Source organism: Aspergillus costaricaensis, assembly GCF_003184835.1.
Source record: "Aspergillus costaricaensis CBS 115574 unplaced genomic scaffold BO79scaffold_14, whole genome shotgun sequence".
In the NCBI taxonomy this organism is placed as follows: Eukaryota; Fungi; Ascomycota; class Eurotiomycetes; order Eurotiales; family Aspergillaceae; genus Aspergillus; species Aspergillus costaricensis.
In genome coordinates, this window is record NW_020291814.1 from 634,776 (window position 1) to 659,567 (window position 24,792).

A 24,792-nucleotide genomic window follows, 5' to 3' on the forward strand; every position below is an offset into this window, starting at 1 on the left:
ATAGGAACAGAACTAGCCGTGATTAGCATTTCACTATCGTTGAAAGACATACTGAACATTTATCAAACTAGCGCTACCTCGATTACAGCTGTGCAGTTACTAACAAATTTCTGAAAGCTAACAGAAACCACAACCGTATCACAATCTGGAGTCTCTATCTTGACCCTCTTAAGACTTCCAAGATTGAAAAGATGGACTAGAGAGCCACTCCAATCCAATCAGAGCTCGACTCTTCCATTCCATGCCCCGGTTTCAAACATGTGACACCCCAGTCTTTGCATTCTTTGCATATTCCGAACGAAGGGCATTGCTCGCAAGAGTAATGATCACTGAAGCTATCCGACATGAGAACCATGCAAACCTTACATGTGTCATCATCTCTCTCTGGAACTTTGATTTGCTCATAATCAGATGTATTTATCGATGCCACTGAATCCGCTTTTGACTCTCGGGTCAGTAGCTTCAGAATGTCGACTTTGTTCCTCTTTGTGGCTTCTGTTATTGCTGACCGGCCATAGATATCCGTCATTGCTGGGTCCGTCCATTCATCTGGTAGTTCCAGCAAAGCTGCGACAACTCGTGCCATTCCAAGAGCGGTTGCAATTATTAGCGGCGTGCGATCATACATGTCACGAACATGCGGACTGCTTCCAGCTTTCAGTAGTAGCAAAACCAGGTCTTCCGAATACAGCCTGAGGGCAGCCAATATTGGGGACGACCCGTCACTTGGATTGGGGTCTGCACCGCGCTCGAGCAGAAGACTGACTGTCGTCTCCACCGCTTGACAGCCTGGCCAGTCGCTTGTTCTTGATGAATCGTATCTATAAGCATCCAAATGTCGCTCAAGTGCCCATGATAAGGGTGCTTTACTCGAGCCTTCAACCTGGTTCGGATCAACCTTCTTATCAAGAAGCATTCTTACAACTGCCTCATGTCCATCGAGAGCAGCCAAGCATATTGGCCTGACGCCGTACTGGTTGATGGGATCTGGGTCTGCATTGTATTCAAGCAACAGTTCAACCAAGTCATCTGCTCCATTGTGCGCCGCAAAGGCCAAAAGAACCCAGTGATCCCATTTCTCCCGGGCGCTGAGATCGTTCGGGCACAAAACCTCTTTGGAACGTTCCGACTGGGTCTGTACTTCAGAATCAGACATCAACTCTTGAGTGTCAATTCCAGGACTTTCCGTAGTGTTGGGGTCAGCGCCCCTCTGCAGCAAGAGCCTTGCAAATTCTGTGTTGTTGTGACGCATCTGAGTCACATAAAGAAGAGGGGAAAATCCATAATGGTTTTTGGAATTAATATCAAACTGCTGAAGGGGCTCCTTGTCCAACAAGAATTGAAGCATAGCCAACGACTTCGCAACGACGGCGTGGTGAAGGAGATTCGAATTCTTTTCGTCAACTAGAATCGGATCATCTACGTTGGTAAGGAAGAAGTCAACCAGCTCAGTACTACCAGTCCAAACGGCTGCAAACAAAGCTCTCCCAGTATCTGGGTTTCGGGAAAGCTGACTGAATAGTGCCTTGACCACATCGAGATTGCCAGACACCACTGAGGCTTCAAAAAGCGAGGCCGTTGATTGTGCAGAAATTGTCTCCTCTTCCAGGGCATTCAAGACCATTTCAGTGACCTCGGCATTTCCAGATTCTACTGCTCCTTGGAGAAGGCCCGAGTCCTTGGCCTTGAAATCCACGTCCATTTGAAGGACCTTTGAGACCAACTCGGAAGATCCTGTCACTGAGACCCAAAACAGTGGACCTTTTGCACAAGCCCCAACTGTTCCATTTCGTCCCATGCAAAGAAGCTCCAGAAACGTATAAACATCATCGTCGGTTAAGGGCTTCAGCAAGTCACCCCATAGCTCGCGTGCGAAGAAGACGTACTCTGGGGATTTCTCGGCGGGGTGTATAGGTTGGCTGAAGTGGGCTATATACCCCTGCAGTCCTCCATGAACTTCTTCCAGTTCTGGGTCGAAAGCTTGCGGACAAGGATTAGCCCCGTTTTCAACCAGAATGATTGCGGCTTTTACAGAAGCGTCAAAGTCACGACTCCCGGAATAGAAGTGTTGGGGAGCGGCCCCTTTGGAAATGCAAATGTCGTTGGCTATGTTGAATAGAGCAGTGCATTGAAGAAGGTTCATCTGCCCCAGGTCTGCACCCTCTGCTAGTAATAATTGGCATATTTCCGGATTGGCATACTTAGTTGCGCCGAACAGCGCTGTTTCAAACATGGCGTTAATTTGCCTAACATCGGCTCCTTTTGATATTAGAAGCTCCACGATCTCTACCGACCCGCTTTCAACCGCATAAAACAGTGGTGTGCTCCCAGAAATATCTGGTGTGTTGGCTGAGAGACCGGCATCCAGTAGAGTAGCCACGATCAATGGTTTTGCCCATCTTGATGCAGGAAAGAGGGCAGTCTGAAGGTAATTGTTCTGGATATATGGATTTGCTCCATTTTCCAGAAGCACCCGCACAACCTCTATATGTCCGTTCTTGGATGCGAGAAACAGAGGTGTCTCTTTTTTCCCATTCTGTTGGTTAGGGTCCGCGCCATGCTTAAGCAACTCAAGCAGCACTTCCGCATGACCTAATCGCGCTGCACGAGAAAGGCCAGATTCGGTAAGGATCGGCAAATTTGACTCATTAACGCCGGTCACAAGAGACTGGCCCAGATTCATGAACAAAGTTGATAGCTCTTCACCAGTTACAGGCTCCATTGACGTAATCCAGGGATTGGATCTTTGTAGCGAAGTCGGGGAGTATTCGCAATTTGGATCAGCACCTGCTTCGAGAAAGCTGCGTACTATACCCACATCTCCACTTTCAATAGCATAGTAGAGAGTTGAAGGAGAGTTCTCAAGTGTGGCCCCGCTATCAAGTAGTATCTTGACCAAATCTTCATTCCTTCTAGCCACTGCCGCTGACAGTGGTGTGTCGCCTTCTGAATTGGCATAATTTGGGTCGGCCCCACTCTCAAGGAGGAGAATCGCCGCCTCCCTATGGCCAGTAGAGATGGAATTTATGAGGGGGGTGCCCACAGGATCAACAACTTCGTCTAGAAGAAAGGCCGGACCGTCCTCTTCTAAGGCATCTGCAACTTCGAAGAGAGAAGTGAACATGTCGACATCACACGGACGTTTCACCGCTTTCGCGTCATGAGTGTAGTCAAGCTGGACATTTTGGGAGGTCAGAAGTTGAATCATTGCAATCTGCCCGGTAGTAGCTGCATAGGCTAAAGCCGAACGGCCCTTGTTGTCCCGGGCATCACAGGAAGCACCGTGCATAATGAGGAGTTCAGCCAATTGGACATGCTGGGCGATAGTCGCATGTATCAGAAGAGACTTCCCTTCTTGGTCCTTGAAACCTATATTGACCCGACCAGACTCGAGGAGCGTCTGTGTTGTTTCAACATGACCCTGCTCAATGGCCCACATAATAGGTACCTTTCCCGTAGAATCCACAATGTTGAGCTCTAAACCCTGGCTGATGTAATGAGTAATGACCGGGTGAAGATTGAAGTAGCAAGCAAGGTGGACTTTTGTCATTAGGAAAGAGTGACTCCACGGTATTGGTGTATCACCCAACAGGGACCGTCTGAAGTAATTGTAAACACCAAGTATCAGGGCCTGGCCAGACGCCCGAACATTGGTGTCCAACTCCAGAAACTGTAATGCGAGTGTCAGTAAATCAGATGACCTTTGAAGCAGCGGCGAGACATGTGTTCCCCAATACGAGGCACAGTAAGTAAAGAGAGGATGTTGCTCTTCCCTCTGGACAAAGCTTGAATCATGGCTGCAACGGCCTGTTGAGAAAGAGCCAAAGCTGAGATAGGTGAGTGTGATCTTTGCGATCTCGACTTCACCATCCTGAAGATGGCTACTCCTTAGCAGATATACCTTTGTGGTGTGATGTACCAAACGGATTATACCTGTGTTCCGATCAAATGCGACCAGCCCGGCACATAAACTGTCGATAGTGCTCGGATCCATGAGATTTTCCTGGTCGGGATTCTTCATGCCTGGCTTGGTGCCAATCGCGTGTGCGAGCTGGTCTGCCGTGAGAGCCGTCTTACTGAACGTGAGCCAAGACAGAGCCTTCAACGCCACTTTTGACTGAGAATCATCGTCGTCAGGTCCCTCTTGATTGGAGTCGCCCTGGGATGTAATCCGGAGCATCGCCTGATCATATGCTAGCTCAAGGCCGGTTGTCCCTCGAGGTAGTTGGACAAGGGCGTTTTTGATTTGTCGGAGGGTAAGAAAGCCCATCAGATGATTCATGTGCAGTTTAGCAAGTAGAAAACTAAAGGACGTGAGTGCTAGGTCAAGAAGGGTTAGATGATAGCCTTACACTCCATCTGCAGCCCTCACAACATCCGATTGAATTTCATTCCGAAGTTCGGCGTTTTGGATTGTCTTGGGAATGCGGAGCTGGGGCATGCGCCCTTTCACATATTGTAGGACATCATCGTCGTGTGCCCGGATTTCTTTGCAAGTGAAAGGAGCAAAACGAGAAGAGATGTCATCGTTATAGCGAGATGTCACAAACAGCTTTACTTGGTGACTTTTTCGACATTTGCACAGAGCATCAAAGAACAACAATGAGTCTTCCCGGCTTGCAGAATAGAACTCATCCAGGGCATCGACAACCAGGAACACGACGGAGTAAGACTGAATGGCTTCCAAGATAGTTTTCTCCAACTCAGCAGGTCGAGGTCGGGTACCATTCGAGCTGTAACCCTCATGAAGCTCCAAAATACATGGAAGCAGGTCTGCATCTGGGGTCTTCAGTGCAAGTTGTCGAAGGAGACTTTGCAGGAGCTCCAGGTAAGTCTGCCGATGTTTCGGCTGGTAGCTGCAGAACTGAAACGCAACCTTCACATCTGAATTGCCCTTGAATGTGTTCTTTAAATGCTCTACCACGTTGGATGCCATTATTGTCTTGCCTGCACCTGGGATCCCAGGACAGAAGAGAGTTCGCGATTGGGTATCATCGCTCAACCACCGAATGTATTCTTCTGAATGTATAAGCCATTGGCCAGTCCCTTCTTGTTTCAGACTGATAATATCGTTCTGCTGGTCCACAAAGTCTATTGAGCTGACCCAATCGAGGACCTCCCTGGTTTCCCTAGTTGTCACAAACTTTCCGACCTTCGTGACTTCGGTATGGACTATCGTAGATATCAGCAAACGCTCTGATGTATCTGGGATTGTTGTATGGGATTACTCACCTTCTTGCACCTTCTCAAGCATAGCTTTCGCTGTAGGTTCTCCGCTCACATCCTTCGCCTGCACATGTTCCAAATACTCCTTTGCGCACGCGGCAGCCACCGCAGCTGCATATGGCTGCCAGCGGTCGTTCTTATGCGAATCAGCGTAGTCCGAGATTCCTCTGATTACGACACAAGGAAAATTGTTCATCAATCCCGCAGCCTCCATCTCAAGACAGATAGCCCCGTGCTTGTCTCGGATCTCATCACGCAATGCAGCATTCTTGACGACAATGTCACCTGAGGCAATTGTTCCATAATGGATAACTGGAGCATCATCGAATCGGTCCTCCCGCTCCACGGCCTCCAAATTATCGCATTTCGAACAGTTGTTCCCCGCGGCATGAATGTACTCCGATCTAAACAGACGGTCCAGTGATTGGTCCGGACGCGAATATCCCTTCTTGCGCATAAATGGATGCTTCTCGAGCATTTGTTCGATGTAGAACTCTATTTTATTCTCTGCCATCATGTGTTGTGCTTGCATTGCCCCAAGAGCCGTACCTAGCGATCGAGGGGGCGGAGTCAAAGCAGACCGAGTCTCGAACGAACCATCGGCCAATTTCTTGCCCAGAGCATAGGCCACGACACCCCCAGTCTGAGAGTCACTACTGATAACAACATCTCCGAGACGAATGTCCTGTTCATCCTGGCTCTCATAATCAGGAATGCCGGCACCGATACCCACACAGAGACCTATGCGAACATTAGGGAAGGTAAATAGCATGTCCTTCACCGAAGCGGTTGCGGAAGACGAGCCAAGCTGGTTCTTTGGCAGGCAAGCGATTACCACTCGAAAATGACCGATAGTCCCCAGCGTGTAGCGGTTCTGATCTGCTCCTGCGGGTGAGGTCTGGGGCTCTCCATGGTCTTCCCCATCAAGCATCCCCCTTGCTGCAGCTAGCTCAATAGGAAGGGCACATATCCAGCCCACGGTGTACTCCTCGTTGGCGTACGGCGATATTCGCGGGCTAGACATAGCGTTCAGGAGAGTTTAGTTGAAACGTCTTCTTGTACGCTGTTACTTATACATGAATTTACCAACTGGTCAACACTGTGAAATGCAGATGCAGTTCGTGAAATACATTTTGCGGAGAGAATGTCAGATCCCTTACCCCGCAGGAACAGCCGCACGACATGACGGGCGCTAAATTATGCACGTTCAACGCGGCTCGGGTACATGTTGGGCTCATGTCTCCAACGCCCGACTGCTGAAGCACCGTGAAAGAGAGTCAGAGACAAATTCAATTGTAAATTGCTGCAGTGACAGGGTAGCCCTTCCCATTGACGGGATCTATGAACGACCTAGATTGGCTCTTGACCAGGAAGATATCGCAGCCAGAAATACGCATGAAAAGCATGGTTGATTAATCAGTCATTTCATACTAAGTCCATCCTACATAAACTACCTACGGCTCTAGAACCATAATAAGAAGCAGAAGAAGAAGAGTGGTCTTCCAAGGGCAGAACAGAGGTCACGGGATGACTACATTATGCCGTCATCCCGCGTGGCGAATTCTTTGTTTAGAAGGAGATCATCTAACGAGCAGTGGCTCCCCAAATTCACTTTTCAACATCAAATTATTTTTTTCAGATCAGTTATTAATAAAACTGGCAATAGCAACATCATACACAGCGAGGCAGATTAACCCGCGAAGCACTTAGATCCGTAACATAGCAATATCCCCCCACCAATCACTTCGTCCAAACATGTCAATATACAGCCACATTGCAACCAGCAAGGAGCGCCATGACCAGATTCAAGCCGAACTCGCTGGTGTAGAGAGCAGCCCAGAGTCTCTCCAGTCGCAAGAAAGCTACCTGGCCGAGCTCCGGAACGAGCTGACCAATACCAACAGACAGTTGTCGCAACTACACAAGATCACCAAAGGGAACCGTGAGCTGCACGAAAAGTACCGCGACAGCACAGTACGCCGCCTGTTCTATCGGGCGAGGGGCAAGAGGGAGGAATTTGAGGCCAAAGCCGACCAGGAGATGCGGGATTACTACGATGCCCTGGCCAAGGAGAACCGTGCGCAGGCACAGCGGGAGATGCTGGAGGCGCAGGTCGCGGACGCGGTCGCTCAAGAGGAGGAACTCCGGCATGCATGCACCACAAGGGAACGGTTGCATGCCGAACTGGATGCCATCTACAAGCGGATATTTGAGGGACGGACGGAAGAGTTCCCCGAGGAGGATGTGCAGGAGGAGACAACGAAGCAGGCACGGCGGGAGTATGGACAGCGGCGCGAACGATGGAGTGATCTTCGGCAGGCGACGCAGTGTCTGGCGCGAGCGCAGCTGACGCTCCGGGAGGTGCTGCTGAATTTGGCGGAAACGCTGCGATACTGTGAAAGGGATCTGTGGAGTTTTGGCAGCACCCTGGCCGATTGGCGGCAGCAGGACTGTCTCTCCCGGGCGCAGCAGAAAGTTACTCAAACGCAGATGTTAGTCGCGCAGGCCAGACGATTGGATCCCAGAGTACAGGCACTGCCGGCTATGAACATTGTTCAGCACGATTGGGTTGGTGAGCTGGTCTTTGGTACCTTTCTGTTTCACACCGACTTTTTGGGCATGATGCAGCAGTCTGTTCTCGAGGTGAAGCGTGCAGAAGAGGTTCTGGCAGCGCAAGTTAGACAGGCAAAGACCCGTGAAGATGATATGCAGGCCCAAGTGGAAGATGCGCGGATGGCGTTTGAGACAGCACAGCAAGATCTTCGCCAACTCAGATATGAGCTCTTCATGAAAACTGCGGATCCTCCACCGCCCTACACCGAGCCGATGTCTCCGGGGATCAGTGTCTAGACTTGGCAGCTGCTTGAATACAACAAGGAAGTTCCCTCACCGTGTGACAAGATTATATTAGAGAGACGGGAAAGAGAAAAAGATTCGCTGTTCCTCGCTCTAACATATTCATACGGACTTCCTCGGGTTACTTCACGCTTCAATACCAGTCTCTGAAGATTATAATAGTCTTCGATTCACAACATATACTTTTAGTTCCCTGAAGCTGTCACCACGAGGGATCTCGGGCGGAATAGCACTGAAGGGTTGCTTATGCCAGATTTCCGTCTGACTTTGTTGGATGTCGCCTATATATTTAATGCCTTTTTGTTTCAGGATGATTTCTGGTTTTGGACCCAACTAAGATTCTGATAGTAAAGATATACTACTATTATAGGTACTGTCCTCTCTATAAAACCGTTTCAATACCTTCAATCTTCGGAGCGCTCGACTCCGCGGCAGCCATACAGTAGAAATGAGCCCTCGCTCGCGGTGGTCCATTCTCCCCAATCCCATCTTCTCTAGTAGTCATAAGTATAACACAAATAACCTCCCTTGGTGTCCATCACCTGCTCGATGGTCGCGTCAGGAATAACCTCGTACGAAGTGAGATTGTAATCCAGGGTGACGTCAACCCAGCCGGTGGATGGCTCAGACTCCGTGGTGTAGCCGCTTAGCTGATAGAGCCTGTTATCAGGATCGGCAGACTGTCAAGCCCACCAGTTTCGGTCATTGAAGCCGTGGTGCAAGAAAAAGACGAAATCGCCCGGGGATCCGGACACATCGCCCATCACTCCACCGACACCGCCGTGCGGATACTGGAAGGCGCATTTGAACATATCAATGTAGTTTCCATAGGAATTGCACATCTCCGCATAGTGATCACTTGTGGTGTTACTCTGGTTTTCATTGACATCCCGGGAAAGACAGTGGTTGGTTTCCTCCATGCCAAAGCCGATGTGCAGAGTAGTGTTTGCGAAATACTAGAGGTGAACAAGGAAAACGTCTGTCAGCTGGGAGGTCTGGGAGATTTGTCCAGTATCGCCTCTCAGTGCGAGAGACAAATAAAGGGAGTCTTGCCCCATCTGTCACACAGACGTAGTGAGACTGTTTTTGATCCGTAATAATGCCGTTGTATGGAGTACCGGAGACGCTGCTGAATGTTGATGGCGAGAACATAGAAGCGTTACTAAACGCACCGGAGTCTTTTCGCTCGTCCCACCATCTGCACAAAACTTCGATCAGCCACAAGTAAAAGACGAATATAAGCAATACATCTAGTAGTTTTCACGTATGGGATCGGGCCAGTGTAGTTGCAATGCTTCCGAAGGAGGGTTGCGTGGGTGTGGACATAGTATCTATGCCAGGGGAGGAAGACCCCATCCCCATGAAAATAGTCTGTGAGGCTTTGGTGTACAGCAACCAGATCAATGTACCGGTTGGTGACATTGGACAAATGCGTTTCCGCTGAAAGGTCCCAGAGACACCGCTCGGCATCCAGGTACGCTATCTGCTCCGATGAATCCAGACTGCTCCATTCGATGCGTACCGCCGGGTTGGTGCAGTTAGAGGAGAAACCCCGAGCTGCCACCACGGCAGCAAACGCCAGATGTATCCAGGAAGACCGCATGGTAAGCGAGTGAACTGTAGCGACAGGTTGGATGATAATAAGAAGGATCCAAGATATCCAATTCTACTGCCTCTTGATCAAGCTGAGGTGGGTGGTTTATATAGGCACAGAGATCTTGCTTTTGGGGCTCTAGTGGGCACGATAACTACTCCGCATGGGGTATGATTATCAAGGCTCCGTACATCTGCCGGAAGGATCCTCTCCATTCCTTCCGCTTTCTCCAATTCTCGACTTGGGCTCAGGAACATAATGCTATGCATGATCTCTCCATACACAATCAGATTACGACATGGCCCATGTAACGAACTCCAATCGCGACTACCCGGTTTGATTCCATACCGTGCCGAAGGGCTTGTCGTTGAAGGCAGTATATTTCCATATCATCGTAAGTAGATCCATAATGATGCTCTTGCACCTGGTCAAGTATCCAATGAAACCAAGCAGTGTATATCGATACAAAACTTGAACTCCAACCCTCACAGCTTCGAACCACTGATCGTCCGATTAATATCAGACGCCCAACAAAACAGCGGCTCTCTCTTTAAGCACTCCATAACAGGTTCCTCTAACACAACTCTCAATTCCCACAATGGCGTTTCCTTAGCTCCACCCGAGCCCGGCCTAGCAGGCATAACCCAACAGACTCCATTAATTCTCGGATCCGGCATATCGAAGGTCGCCATTGGGCCCAACAGAGAGCCATAGTTCAATCCATACGGATTAAAATTGCGGATACTGCTCACAACTAGGTCGGGCCATTGAGCCTGGAACGAGCTCCAATCGTCCAGGGTATTGATGTGGGAGACGTAGCGGGTAGCTTGCTCAGTGTTGATGCTTCGGATCTCGTTTCTGATTTGTAAGGCGACTTCGTGGATTAATGGGATGTCGGTGTTGGGGTCTAGGGTTTTGCCTGAATTGGATTGAGTAGACAGTACGCATTTAGCGGCCATCACTGCGTTTCCTATATAGGTGCCAAGCTTGGGCCGAAGAATTGACCGAATTTCAACGGCACAGGACAATGTGGAATGGGTGTTTGTGAGTGTAGTTGATGATGATGCTTGCTTTGCTCTGGCGACGGAAATCCAGATAAGCGCGGTGAGAATATCCACATTTGTCAAATTAGGTTTGCATGTTTGACCAGAAGCTGTGGAGGACATAGAGTTGCACTTTTTCTTGAGCATGCTGATCTTTTCTGAGGACAGGGCAAATTTCCGGCTAATTGGGCTTAATGGAATTTTTGGTTCCGCTTGAATTTCATCTTGAAAATTGTATGGATTGGGGCTCTTTATCGATGCAAGCTGCTGCTTTTTTTTTAGCTGCGCAGCCATAGATGTGAGTGCCGAGTCGCCTCGACAGCACGCAGCCAAAGAGTCAAGAATAGCGAGCACCCCCAGTCCATCCATCATCCGATGATCGAAAGTCACGCATAACACTAGACCATCTGTCATCACATTGGCCTGGAATCGCAATACAGGGCTCGGATCGGTGGTGGGTAGGTGGATAGGGATTGGGACTAAATCGGCATGTTGCACGTCATCGCGCTCCGTGGCGGAGGTTTTAGCAGCATGATGCACGACCTTAAGCATGGGTGACTGGTGCAACGTTGATACATCTGCCGGTGTGATTTGCATCGAGTTCTGCTTGCCGTTAAGCTCTTCTACCGTCACTATATTACCGCTTAGGAAGGGAAGGGCATGTAATAGGCGCAAGATGCCAGTTTGGAGAACGAAGATGGCATCTGAGGGCGAGTCGGGCTTGAAGGTAAGGTATGCGAATAGGTGGATTGGAGGTACAATATGGTCCAACGGACTCAAGGTGAAGGGTTCAAAACTTGGAGGGTTGCCCAGGGTAGGAGATCTAGTATCATCATGTCGTTCCATCTTGAAATGATGTAATGAGTTTCAAACCACGAATTACTCACATGCAGGATGGAAGGCCTCTAATAACCCATTTTGTTGGACAGCCCTTCTGGACCAAGCATGCTTGACTTCCCAACCTGGAAGTGTTGCTAGTAACTTGATTCCGCGAAGATCCTCAACCACACTGCAACGGGCCTGTCAGCTATCAAGGAAGCACACCTTCTCCACTGTTGTGTCCGCCTCGAGCTGAAGATGAACTATCGATCTGCTGGCCATTTTCCAATTAGAATCCTGTCATCGGCTGATTAGTCGATCTAGCCGAGTGCTGTATCCACTTATGCGATGTTTTGTGGGCCGGACTCACTAGTTTCAAAGTTTGTTCAACTGGAACATTTCACCACTCAAGTCCACCGGCCTTCCCTCCGTCTACCAATCTACCATAGAAAGGTAGTATCTTTCCATAACATCTTTCCAGAATATATACACATTTATGGATGCTATTTATGTAGTCAAAGGATGCAAGACCATGTGAAATCGGCCGACGACCGTGGAAGGTTGCGCCACTGACATGTGGCATAAAAATCACTTTTGGAGACTGTGGGGGGAAATAAAAAGCAATATGTCTACTTGATGAGTCTCGGAGTTCAACGGAGTTTGAATTATTTGCTAACTCCGTGAATATGGTTTGATCTGCGTTGACTTTGCACCGCCCAGTTCGTAGGAGAAGATTACCATAAATTTATGGATGTTCATGTGTTTCTCTTCCCCGTCCCTTGTTTTATCCTTTCAACAAAACAAAGAAAGAAGGAGAAAAAGGAAATGAGAAAGAAACGATAACAAGAATACCATTTCTATTCAACACAATTAGTCATCTTCAGACACTGAGATAGTCTCTTTGGCTAAATTGCGTTCAAGCGGGCTTGGAAGTTGAATTATGTAGCCTTAACAGCATTGCAGGTATAGCAAGTCAATAGAAAATCTTCAACGTCAGTACCTCGCAAAATGGAGATATTCTGGCCAGGCATGGACTCGGCGGAAATAGTCACATTCGCCTTATGCCTGTCCAATTGAGTGACAGTCACACGGCTTGGATAGGATCCTTCTTCGGAGTACTGCCAACCTGAGGTGGTGGTTAAAACAAAGCGGCAAGAAGTCTCTACCCATGATAAAAAGAGAAATGGAACAAATAGAAAAACATACAACAGAAGGGATTCGCTGGTGGTCACCCACCCAACTACTAACCTCCCGGCGTGTGGCTTAAGTACGGCTGAGCGGACGGGAAGCCCTGTTTTCCACACCCTGTGGTCGTATGTACCCTATTTCATTCTTCTGACACTTATGTACTTCATCTTTCAACTGCATTCATTTGATATTTGATCGTGTTGGTAGTCACTACTACCTCTGCGAGACCAACTCTAGCCTGTGCTCACAGTAAATACAGAATTTGGGCACTCCAGTTAGTGAGGTGCATTACTAGCATTCCCCCTCGTGGCAAGTATATCTATCCTCTCATCCCCCGCTCCGGACCCTCACTCATGCTTCACAGAATCATCCATCGAAGCTTCAATCAACATGGTCGGCCAGACGTGTGTAGGAGGTACCCCTTCAAAGAAGCTGTCTGGTGCTGCAGCAGAAGCTGCAGCCAAGGTCAACAAGCTTCTTCTACACGAGTTCACTGTGAGGGTAAATAATAACCCCTCTACAAATCTGGAGGAGTTGATACAGTTCAAGCTCAAAACCTATCCACCTCTACGTCAACTTTTTGTGGACTCGGCTGTGAAGGCTGAATCAACGAAGAGCACTGAAACCCTGTGTGGTCCTCCACCGGCTGTAAGAGAGGAATTTTTGATCCCTTCGGATGTTGTCGTCATACGTCCATTGAGTATGGATGTTACTCGCACAGCCCAGTCAGTCTCAACTTGCGCTAGCGACTCTTCCGAAATCTCGAGCACGATCAGAGGTCTCAATGATCTAATCTTACACAGTGACATACTATGGCATTTTGGATCGACCGCAGTACTAGGCCTTACCCCAAACCTGGCTATGAAACTCGGCAACTACATCGATGTGGATCATCTAGCAATGGTGGAAGACATAAAACGCCAAAATTTGCGAGTTCCTATACCGGATACTCACGGTTTGTTGCAACAAACCGGCACTGCTCGGAACTTTGTCTTCATGTCCCGCGTGCCGGGACAACCGCTGGGTTCAATTTGGAAGGCGTTGAGCCCCTACCAGAAAGCGTCGGTCCGAGAGCAGCTAGGTGCCATCTTCAGTGACCTAAGGTCGCTCCCTTTTACAGCATCCGATGAACCTGGTGCAGTGTACGGTGGAGGCACGCCTCGCCGATGTAAAGATACCAGAAGAGAGACTCGTGTGGCAGACACGCCGATCAGCAATGAGACAGAGTTCAATCATTTCCTGTCATTTAATCCTCGGCGTACTGAAACGAGCCAAATTGCGATGATTCGATCATATATGACAACTGGACACAGACTAGTGATGACCCATGCAGATCTTCATCCTCGAAACATCATGGTTACTGTCACCCCTTACTCATCTAGCCCCAACGAAGTCGACGGACAGTGTCTACAGACATCCGAAGCCTTGCCCGGTACAGACGACGTGCCATCGGAGCGAGTAACAATTACAGGTATAATAGATTGGGAAACGTGTGGTTGGTATCCAGAATACTGGGAGTACCTGAAAGCATTGAACACAATCTTTCCAGGATGCGATTATGAGGATTGGTGGGAGTACTTGCCAACAACGATCGGGGTTTGGCCTAAGGAGCATGCAGTCGACCTGATGTTAGATAAATGGGGTCGATGACCCGGCAATGGCATTTGGAAAACTGGTAATGGTATGCGCACACGGCAATGAATTTAAATGATATAATCAGGGCGGAGCGGGAAGATAATGGCTTCTATCATTTACTTTTATGCTTGGCTTAACTCTCGGTTTAAGTAAAGGAAGAATTGCAGAAAAACCAACAGCAGCGTTTCTAGACCGAAGTAATTCATCGACAAGATGCAGATGTTTCAATGGAGTTTAATTAAACTTTCTGGCGCATCGATTCTAGGGTCGCTTTCGACCCGGGGGCAATATGCAGTAGTCCCGTCTGCTCCATCCCCTCTAAGACTTCCATGATCCATGCCTGGCAGTTCTAGGTGGCACTTTCATTATCGACGGGGTGATTTTGAATTATTGACAAAGCCAGGTCTTGTTCGCCTGAAGGGATGGTCCCGCAGTACACTGCGTGCTTGATACGTTCCGATAGTAGAGGATCTCTGAGGATGGGCTCTTCCACGCAGTAGCCGTCCTTGTTGAGCCCAACCTGCAGAATAATAGACTTTGCGTTGGCATCTTTTATCCAAATGGCCCAGTGGCAAGGCTCATCGGTCTCAGCCCTATACATGACCACCGTTATCCGACTGTTCATATTGTTTGTTCTATGAGGGATTATCAGTTATATGTATCACCAGTCTTCCCCAGTAGGGTATTTTGACTAACGGAGACATCATCGATTCAAAAATAAGAGACACAGCATAGATCTTCCTGATCTCAAGGGGGCGAGGACATGAGGAAGATGTTCATCCAGTTGGCAGGCTGGGTTGGCTCAGAAAATATGAATTGAGTCGAATGTGAATTAGATCTACATGGAATTCAAGGTCAGTGTGAATTTGAATTAATGACATTCAACTAGATATGATCAAATTATATATCGATCATGTCATTCACTCTAGATATCCCTAAGCCCAGACCACTCTTATAATCATCACACTCTTGGATCCTGTGAAGAAATGTTTCTCGTATTTCATCAGGTCATTGCATAGACATAATGCATATCACAAGCGTTGAACCCCAGAGCCGTTGCGAGCTTACTCGGTACAGACTGATTCTAGGTTTGAAATCGATCTACGGAGCAGCTAACTAGTGGATGTGAGAATGAACAACTTCTTCCCGCCAAACCCCGCACGTCCTTTCTTCATGTCTTCCACACCACATCATCTTAACTTTCATCAATAACATAACATCCGTTTCCAAGTACAAACCTACATCATGAATACAAACTTCCCAGAACCACACATTCACCTCCCCCAAGGCCCTCACACCCACACAGCCATCCTCCTCCACGGGCGCGGCAGCAACGGGCCCGAATTCGCCGAGGAACTGTTTTCCTCTTCGACATCGACGGGCCAAAATCTTCCCTCCCATCTCCCAACCTGGCGCTGGGTATTCCCCACTTCCAAAGACCGCTGGAGCGATCGCTTCCAGGAGGATCTATGTGCCTGGTTCGATGCGTATTCTCTAGATGATATCACTGAGCGCCAGGAATCACAAGTTTCTGGATTGCGGGATTCTGTCTCTCATGTTCTCGATGTTCTGGGAAAAGAGATCGAGCTTCTTAATGGTAAGACCACACATGTGTATCTAGGTGGGATTAGTCAAGGCATGGCAAGTGCGCTGTGGAGTTGGTTTTGCGCGAGTAGCAAGGTGCAGGGGAGATTGGGGGGAGTCTTGGGCTTTTGTGGATGGATGCCGTTTGCGGAGAGGTTTGACAATGGGGATTTGGATCGGGGGAGACGGTTGGTTGAGTTTTGTTCGGAGGTTGTGGGGATTTCTGCGGGTGATGATATGAGATTTCTGAATACGCCGGTGCTTTTGGGCCATGGGACGGATGATCCAATGGTTTCTGTGGAGTTGGGGTGGCAGGTGGTTGGGATTATGAAGCGGGCGGGGATGGAGGTCGAGTGGTTGGAGTATGTTGGGGCAGAAGGGGATGGGCATTGGATTAAAGCGCCGGAGGGATTTGATGCCATTTTGAGGTTTCTAGAGTCAGGGAATGAGCGTGTGAAAGGGTAATAACAGAGTTAGATCTTATTGTCCCAGATAAACATGCATTGATATTGAAATGGCTAATGAGAACTAGAAAACAAGTGTATGATACAGTGCAACCGTCCACGTGTAGCCATCCTCACGAATGTCGTCAAGAGCCAGTTCTCTTCGACCATCGCTCTCTGATCTTCTGATTCGTCTGCCTCCAAAGCAGCTTCTTTAATGCTTGTTCTCGTACTTTCATTTCCTCAAATTGATCACTAGGAACCCATCCCTCACTCACTACTCCAATAAAATCCTGGCACTTTTTTCTTATCTGCTCATCGTCTACATCTTGTGCGCTTGTCAACCTCGGAGATTGTTTAGACTCAATCTATGAATACACAAGTGTACTACAAGGTTGTGCATTGCTGCTATTGATGTCAACTTACTTGCTTAACCAGTCAAAGAGGTTTCATTTGGGAGTCAAGTTATCACCCTCACATGAATACTGGCGTAATGAAAGAGGCGTCTCAGTCTATTAATAAATATCTCAGTGCATCGTAGTGTTTTGGATTTACCCCAGAAGTCTGCTTGATATAGTGGTAGTGAGGCTGACGCCTGTGGAATGATTCAGCCTATTGGTCCTGTTCTTCTGATCCCAGCTCATTGAGGTTACTGGGTACGGTGGGCTCCTGGAGAGACTTGGACACATCATCGCCGTAACTCTGTAGGCTGTTTGCAATGTCCCATTATAGGAACGAGGGAGTATGGTGCTGTGCTGTCAGTCATTCAACCCTTCAAGGTCCAATCAAACAGAGACAATCATGTTGTTCGGTGAAGATCGCGGGGTCGGAAGACTGAGCGATGAAGGCCTGGGACTTTAGGAAGGATAGTGGGAGTAGTTTGAAGTTCCTACTCGAAGCTTGTAATGTGGACGAGATGTGGTTGCAGCTTAAGATTGCAAGTCTCCATCCGAAGGCGCCCGAAGGGCTGAGAAGGGTTTCCCGAATCGGGAAAGGTATGCGATCTCTTTCTTAGCGCCCGCAATGAGAGCTGGGAGGCAGTCTGGGTCTGCAAAGTCTTAGCTACTGATCTCAAGTCAATCCCAAATGCTCGTGGCAGCAATACTCACGTGGTCCACGCTCCACCGGTAGATGGACTCTCTTTCATACCCTAGTCTGAGCGACGTGTCGGATCAATGCAGTATCGCCCTTTGTAGTCGGCAACAAGTCTGTAATAACCACTTTACTACTGTCAGGCGCGTTAGAGCAACAATAGAAACTCCCACTTGCTAGAACCGCAGTGCAAATAGTCGTGACTTGATTCCTACAATTTCAGTGACGATTTCCGTTCTCTGTTCTGGGGGTAGATTGAACCATGCATCGCCCAGGCTGCGCCCCATAACAAGCTCCATAAAGATGTACTCCGTTCCCGCGGGATTGTCAGCACTAGCGGAATTGCCATAGACCTCTGGAACGGGTATTCCATGCGAACGGAGATTCTCCACAGTATCCACTTCGCTTGCAATGACCAGTTAGTTTGTGACCGTGGCTGAGTCCCTGGACATGGAATGCGGGCTACAAATTAAAAATTGTACTGCATGGTGATTAAGAAGGTCCTATTGAAGCCTGCCTCGGCAAGCTTTGTAAAGCCGATCACATCTTCCTGCTTCTGACGATTTGATGAAGCTGGTAAGCGCTTAAGCTCTGGGACATTAAAGTTCCGATTCCTCTCTTCTAGTCGTATGCGCTCATTGTAACTATAGATGCCAGTCAGTATAATTATTGCGAATTGTCAACAGTGCGCCTGGAACATACATCCAACGCCCAGTAGTCGAACAGGTCAAACGAGTAGAGCTGGTAAAATTATGGACTCTAAAATGGCTTGTCTTTTATTGCAACAGGATGAGGCGAAATAGCCTGACATGGGGGCCAAAATCCACGTTTTCCCGTGCTTTGATCTGGGGGGGATGTCGCCAGTCATGTTTACGGTGAGAATTCAAATCAATAATGATACTTTCTGCATCTTAGGCAAAAATCCATGCGGCCTTAACCCGATGCGGGAGAAACTAGGGGCCTGCCTCAAAAAGTAAAGATGATGGTGAAACTGTGCACGGATGGTGGAGTAGGTGGTCAGACACAACTCAGCCTTGGGATTAGGATTTCTGGAACGATGGAACACGTATTTCAGGCCCTAATTCCAACTTTGATTGGCCTGTTCGGGTAGTTTACTGCATGTACCATTGGCCTGTTCGGATAACTCTGAGCACGGCCCTCATGAGCTGTCAAGGTCTACCTTCTTGGTTCATAGGTAATAATGGTTTGCAACATACCTACCTCTAACTCAACGGCACCAAAGACAAGATAGAGAATAATATGGACGTAGCATCTTATGATATAGCTGAAATAAATGATTGTATTTGTATCCCGTCTTATATATTTGTATTTTCATCAAGGTATCCTCTCCCAACACATAGAAAAACCAACAGGTATCACTTTCGCGCTGCAATAAGAACAATAAAATAGGTAAGGAAAAAATGCACACGTGCGTAGTCATACTCAGAACAAAAAGAATCGTCGCAGCTCACTACAGAACTCGACACATTACGCGACCTCAGCCTTTGGCTCAGAGTCCAACTGGGCCGGGGTCAGGCGCACAAAGTCAGGCTCAAGCACAGCCGACATACCCAAAAACATTGTGATGGCCATAGCAACAATCTCTTCCAGCACATCCATGACAAGGTAGATGGTGGGGCTTCCATTAGTGCTGATAATGGAGAACCGCTCGATGGTGGTGAAGTCGCCGATCGCTGCGTAGACAACGCGGACCAGGATGAAAGGAGTGGATAGGATGATGGCGAGGAACAACTTCTTCTGGAAGGCCTTCAGGTGACCCATCTGGAGGTACATGAAAGCGGCGAGCAGATGATAGACCACAAATAGAGCGATAAAAATAGCCATGGATGCTTTGACGGTGTTGCTTGGCTGGTAGCTGCCTCCGTCGTCACTAGCGGTACTGACTCCCGCAATACCGATTATGAGACCAATGATACCGACGATAGACACAATGTTGAGCCATCTGACTGGAACTACTTGATTGATATCACTGATAGGATTGTTAGCGTCATGTGCTCTCTGCGACTTGTCCGAGGGGACTCACATTTGTCTGAGAACTCCGACATAGGTCAACAACAGAGGTGCGAGACCAATCAACTCGCATACTGCGATGGCAATCTCGACATTCTTGGAATCATGGTTGATTGACAACAGCGACGCGATACTACCGGCAATTCGAATGAGAGAGAGCGTAACAGGATATCGCCAGATCTTGCTTCCAACCCTCAAGCCAGCCCGGCTCCATATGAATATTGCAGCGCCGAGGATAAAGGGGAAGACAACGAGTTGCAGAATAGCAATGCCATCACGATAGGTAACAGTGCCCATTGTTGCTGTAGTTGTTGTAGTAGATGATGTAAAGGTGTGGTACTGCTAGAGATGAAGTGACAAAAAAGAAGGAGAGTGGATAGGAAAGTGAGTTCTGTCTGAAATCTGAAAGACATGATTTCTGTCTCTCTTTATATTTCTGAAGATGCTGTGGAGCGTCATAACCTAAAGAACACAGCCTTGTCGAACAGATTGTTTGTTATACTTCAGAATCGACGGAACTGTCACCCTGGTTGGTCGAGCATCTACACTACCGGATAAGGTATAGCGCAAGCGGGAAGGGAAGATAAAGTCAAGTGGAATTCCAGCTGAAACCGACACACGCAGAAAGTCCAGTCCGGAACCATGGCTGCGCCCCAGCTACGAGTCAAGCGCCCTCACTGGCCGTGGGTCTTCCTGCATTCCTCCCTTTCTTTAAGCCGCTAAGACGCCACGGCTGGCAATGCGGTGAACCCAGTGACGATCGTCTGCCTTTCCCACCAAAAGCCCACAACAAGATGCCGTCGTCAAAATCTAGTAAGTGGGGGCGGATTGGGTATCGGAGGAGGCTGAGTCACTGCATCGTGGGTCGCTAGGTTGTGCTCAGGATTGCCCAAAGAGTAGTAGTGCACGTGGCAAGGCATAGACACACAGCGCGGGGCGAGACAAGGCTGGCTAGAGGAGGAGAGCTGAGCTTGTTCAAGGGTTAAGCTCTTCAACGAAAACTGCTTAACCGACTTTAAGCCTCCTTTACCCGCGGTTAGTTAGTCAGCCTCAGCCCGGGGAGGAGGTTCTTTAACTTCATCACGATCCTCGGGGTTTCCCCTCTTGACCCCTTGTCAACGTATCCTTACGGCGCAGACAGCGAGAAATGGCATCGGGAAAAGCGCCTCGCCCAAGAGCCTCCCGCAATTGTGGAAACTGTCGGGCTGTGAAGCGACGCGTGGGTGTTCTTTTTGTTTTGCTACTTTGCTTTTTCGTCTTTCGCGGCCAAATAAATGCTGACAGGGGCCGATCTCGGTTCAGTGCGACCAGCAGATACCCCACTGTGGACAATGTATCCGCATGCGAGAAAAATGTCCGGGCTATCGCGATGAATGGGAACTTGTCTTTCGCGACCAGACCGACAAGACCATCAAGCGATCTAAAGAGAAACGAGCAAAACGCAATGGCTCGACAACCTCAAGCCGCACCCCTTCACCACCCACCCCTGGCTTAGGGCCCAGCCTGGATGAGATCGGTGTCAACTATTTCCTTCACAACTTTGTCATTAACAACCAGACTCCCTCGCGTGGATTTTTCAACTATATCCCCGCGGTTTACAATGCCGAGGCGGAGCACTACACACTGGTGACCAGCATGGCCGCGGTGGGCCTCGTGGCACTGGCCAATTCCAATCAACAACCCGAGCTGGCTCGGCACGCACGCATCAAATATTCCGAGGCAATTGCGAATGTTAACACGGCATTGGCGTCACCTATTGACTCTGTCAAAGACAGCACCCTGATGTCTGTCATCTCACTAGGCGTATTTGAGCATGTCTCCAATTTCCAGTCGTGGGTGCGACATGTCCGAGGAGCTGCCGCACTAGTGGTTCTCCGAGGCAAGAGCCAATTCACTAGCACAGCCGCAACACTCATGTTCAACCAAGTACGCGCAGACACGGTGATCACTTGTCTACACGGCAATCAACCGTTTCCGGAGGACTTGCTGGCGCTGCAGGGTGAGGCGTCCAAGCACGCCGATGCTTATAGTCCATTCTGGCTCCTCGGAGTATCAGCTACCAAGTGTGTAAACCTTCTCTATAGCGTCACACAAAACAAATCGAAAGTCTCGTGGTCGGAAAAGCTGGAAGAGGCGATTATCCTCCAGGAAGAGTTTCGGTGCGTCTTTGAAATTATCAGCCTAGCAGACCCATACACAACAATCTATGAGCCAACAGCAGACCCCGAAGTCTTTCACGAGGGGCGATTTGACGTCTACCAATCCACCTGGGCCATACGAGTCTGGAACAATGCACGATGTATCCGAATGATCGTCTCCGAGATTTTATATTCCATTTTGATGAAGGTTTTGGCCACCGAACTTCCTTCGGCGGTGCGAATGACCCTGGAAGCGAAGTACCAAGAGACAGTACAAATCATGACAAGTCTCGGGGAGGACATGCTGGCTACCGTTCCACAGATGCTCGGTTATGTATCGCTCGTATCTGGGCAACATGTCTCTTATAATTTGACGTCAACTGCGAGCGTGCCGGGCGGTTATTCTTTGATCTGGACCCTCTATATGGTTGGAAAGTCTCCCGTCACCAAACGCAAATCCAGAAAGTGGGTCATCCGCCGTCTCCAAGACATTGGGCGAGGCGCAGGTTTCGCAATGGCCCTACAACTCCTAGAGGGTGTTATGAAGATTGATCAACTCAGCGAAGCGTCAGTCCAGCGATCTGGGCCGTATTTTGAGCCCACTCGCTTATGAGCGGCAGGATCAATCAATGGTCTGTTATGGATGCATGTCAACACGTGATATCACTACCCCGGCGTCAGTCTTTACTTTCTTTGGCTTCGTAAGTTATGCCTGGCGCATACTTCAGATGACCACAATGCAAATGGTTTGTTTATTCTATGGTATATATTATCAGTGCACATAGGAATGAATGATTTCAAAAATGAAATGCAAAAACATACAACAGAAGGGATTCGCTGGTGGTCACCCACCCAACTACTAACCTCCCGGCGTGTGGCTTAAGTACGGCTGAGCGGACGGGAAGCCCTGTTTTCCACACCCTATGGTCGTATGTGCTTGTAGTGATTTTGAAAAGAGTTATATGCTCTTTTTTTCCTGTTACTAACCCATGTTTCACCCTGCAATCACCACGATAGACCACGATGGAGGCAACGGGATCGAAGATCCACATATTGCTACCGAAAGCAAGATCACATTGGTCGCTCTACACTGATGATAAATTTACTGCCTCGTATCAGCCTTCATATCTAATCCAGCGATTACACTGGATATTATGGAACGCTAAACCTTATCTTATCAAGGGTGGTTGATATCCCCAGCGGAAACGGCAAGTGGCTCCGCGGGAGTTTCCAAGCCGGCAAGTCTTGCTGCAGCTCGCATTCCTCCACTGCCGAAGGCTGGGGTATAATCCGGAGGCTGTGTTTACCCTGGGCTTGACATATCAGACCTGGTGGTACTCTAGGGTATGAGATGTAATTGGGATACTAAGATTCCCACATGTCATTTCACGTGTTACAGAGCGTGAACAAGAGTGAAGCAAAGCATGAACACCACCCAATGTAACAGCCTATGCTATAGAATTCCCTCTCAATACTCAACTCATTAACTGCATATACCAGAAAGACTGAACGCCACTTAGTTATCATTATCAGCACAAGACCAAGCAGAGGATCCTCCAGTCTCCTGGTAAGACTGTATAATGCTCACTACCGAAGCATAAGTGCCGCCGATCGTCAAGAAGACCCCAGTTAGGATTATAAACACACACCAAGCCACACATAAACACCACTTCATGGACTTCTCTCCCTTGCCGGGTCCCCAGTTATCGTACAGCCACATAAACCCCATAGGCTGGAAACATAATGATGTGGCCAGAAGAGCACCAACAAGTGATACAAGATCACTGAATACGGGAATGCTGCTGGCGACGATGTACGCGATTGTAGTTATACTGAAAGTGGAGCCTATCCAGGTGATCCAATGAGTTGGGGTCGGCGCAGTAAGGTGTCTAGAGCCCCGGAGGATGCGCATGAAGATGTGTTTAGAAGGTAACTGTATATGGTCGGGAGCCTTAGATGGGTATTCAATCATGGACCAAAATGAAACGAAGACTCACGTGAAGAAATAGGACCGCAGAAACACACAACCCCGGTAGCGCAAAACCATAACTAATCTTTTTGAGCAAGGGTCCAGCAGAGCCAAGAGCTGGTGAGGCTACATGGGAACCACAGTAGTAGTATACAACTGTTCCGACCACTATGTAGATTGCGGTGACAATAACTTGGCATATAGTGAGGGATCTAGTAAAGAGATTCGGATCACGCATTTCGGAGACGACGTTAAAGAATGCTGGGGCCCCGGCGTAGGCTAGAGTTATCGTTGACACGGCATTCATGGCCTCAACAAAGCTTGGGCTGCCGAAGAGCTTATAGTCGGATTCTGGGATGACACCTGCAGTCATTGGGGCATGGCCCTGGACCCCGACACCGATGGTTACAATAAAGACTAGGCAATGGTTAGACCAAATCCAAGTCCGCATCTGCAAAAACACACTTGCCTGCAATGATAACGCACGATACACCTATCCAGGCGAGCCAGCTTATACGGGCAAGAGTCTGGATACTAGAGAAGGCAAAGCCAATGATGGCTGCAACAGCCACAAAAATGGCAGTGCATGCTGCATGATCAGAGAGCGCATTAAAGGCGATCGAGATGCTCAAGAGAGCAGATCCACCAGTGAAGATATAGTCTTGCAATAGGTCAGGACACAAACCAGATTAAATTAAGCACCATAATCACTCACATAGGATATAAGCCCCGCCGAACAGCTCGTACCCAGCGCGCCCAAGGAGCATCTTTCCAACATCGCCGATGCCATAGACCTCACGATGGCGTATTTTGAACACGCCCACCATCCAATTCGACCAGGTTGTCGTGGCTGCAATTGCAAGCAGAACAATAACTCCAGGTATTATCCCAAGAATGTCGAAACAGCTGGGTATCGTGAGAACTCCAAGGCCAATTTGCACTTTCAACATAAGGGCAACGGTTCCTATACAGCTCACCTGGGCTTCGTTAGTACAGGCTAGCTTTTCGGAGACACTATGAGGGAGCTCACGTTACGATAATTGGTGTCTCCTTCGCGAATTTCACCGAATACCGCATCATCCTGGATTGGTTCCAAGAAGGAGAGCTCGCCAGCTTGTGACTCCGCTGGTAGGATGTCTTCCGGACTATTATCAACGCTTAATTGTTTCTTCAT

The 24,792-nt window shown here is 48.6% G+C and overlaps 9 protein-coding genes across 9 annotated transcripts; 4 read left to right on the forward strand and 5 right to left on the reverse strand.

Annotated features, from left to right (window-relative positions):
• Positions 1 to 5,224: 5,224 nt before the first annotated feature.
• Positions 5,225 to 6,250, reverse strand: BO79DRAFT_146729 (Pfs, NACHT and ankyrin domain protein; the record flags this gene model as incomplete). The annotated part of the gene is made up of 1 exon (XM_025678478.1): positions 5,225 to 6,250. One exon carries the CDS (start codon positions 6,248 to 6,250, stop codon positions 5,225 to 5,227), a length of 1,026 nt encoding a protein of 341 aa, XP_025540137.1.
• A 626-nt stretch (positions 6,251 to 6,876) lies between these two features.
• Positions 6,877 to 8,076, forward strand: BO79DRAFT_287271 (uncharacterized protein; the record flags this gene model as incomplete). Its single annotated transcript, XM_025688564.1, has 1 exon — positions 6,877 to 8,076. Exon 1 carries the CDS (start codon positions 6,982 to 6,984, stop codon positions 8,074 to 8,076), a length of 1,095 nt encoding a protein of 364 aa, XP_025540138.1. The 5' UTR covers positions 6,877 to 6,981.
• A 500-nt stretch (positions 8,077 to 8,576) lies between these two features.
• Positions 8,577 to 9,685, reverse strand: BO79DRAFT_228110 (Di-copper centre-containing protein; the record flags this gene model as incomplete). The annotated part of the gene is made up of 4 exons (XM_025683941.1): positions 8,577 to 8,742; positions 8,776 to 9,038; positions 9,118 to 9,290; positions 9,331 to 9,685. 4 exons carry the CDS (start codon positions 9,683 to 9,685, stop codon positions 8,577 to 8,579), a joined length of 957 nt encoding a protein of 318 aa, XP_025540139.1.
• Positions 9,686 to 10,161: 476 nt separating this feature from the next.
• Positions 10,162 to 11,565, reverse strand: BO79DRAFT_146989 (uncharacterized protein; the record flags this gene model as incomplete). Its single annotated transcript, XM_025678493.1, has 1 exon — positions 10,162 to 11,565. The coding sequence occupies one exon, from the start codon at positions 11,563 to 11,565 to the stop codon at positions 10,162 to 10,164; it is 1,404 nt and encodes a 467-aa protein (XP_025540140.1).
• Positions 11,566 to 13,116: 1,551 nt separating this feature from the next.
• On the forward strand, positions 13,117 to 14,376 carry BO79DRAFT_217376 (uncharacterized protein; the record flags this gene model as incomplete). The annotated part of the gene is made up of 1 exon (XM_025683362.1): positions 13,117 to 14,376. One exon carries the CDS (start codon positions 13,117 to 13,119, stop codon positions 14,374 to 14,376), a length of 1,260 nt encoding a protein of 419 aa, XP_025540141.1.
• Positions 14,377 to 15,552: 1,176 nt separating this feature from the next.
• BO79DRAFT_264734 (uncharacterized protein) lies at positions 15,553 to 16,410 on the forward strand (the record flags this gene model as incomplete). The annotated part of the gene is made up of 1 exon (XM_025686825.1): positions 15,553 to 16,410. The coding sequence occupies exon 1, from the start codon at positions 15,607 to 15,609 to the stop codon at positions 16,408 to 16,410; it is 804 nt and encodes a 267-aa protein (XP_025540142.1). The 5' UTR covers positions 15,553 to 15,606.
• A 2,558-nt stretch (positions 16,411 to 18,968) lies between these two features.
• BO79DRAFT_194202 (uncharacterized protein) lies at positions 18,969 to 19,808 on the reverse strand (the record flags this gene model as incomplete). Its single annotated transcript, XM_025681027.1, has 2 exons — positions 18,969 to 19,470; positions 19,525 to 19,808. 2 exons carry the CDS (start codon positions 19,806 to 19,808, stop codon positions 18,969 to 18,971), a joined length of 786 nt encoding a protein of 261 aa, XP_025540143.1.
• Positions 19,809 to 20,670: 862 nt separating this feature from the next.
• BO79DRAFT_172465 (uncharacterized protein) lies at positions 20,671 to 22,313 on the forward strand. Its single transcript, XM_025679628.1, has 2 exons — positions 20,671 to 20,730; positions 20,814 to 22,313. Exon 2 carries the CDS (start codon positions 20,853 to 20,855, stop codon positions 22,260 to 22,262), a length of 1,410 nt encoding a protein of 469 aa, XP_025540144.1. The 5' UTR covers positions 20,671 to 20,730; positions 20,814 to 20,852; the 3' UTR covers positions 22,263 to 22,313.
• Positions 22,314 to 23,165: 852 nt separating this feature from the next.
• On the reverse strand, positions 23,166 to 24,792 carry BO79DRAFT_228116 (amino acid transporter; the record flags this gene model as incomplete). The annotated part of the gene is made up of 5 exons (XM_025683942.1): positions 23,166 to 23,582; positions 23,647 to 24,035; positions 24,082 to 24,279; positions 24,334 to 24,595; positions 24,649 to 24,792. The coding sequence occupies 5 exons, from the start codon at positions 24,790 to 24,792 to the stop codon at positions 23,166 to 23,168; spliced, it is 1,410 nt and encodes a 469-aa protein (XP_025540145.1).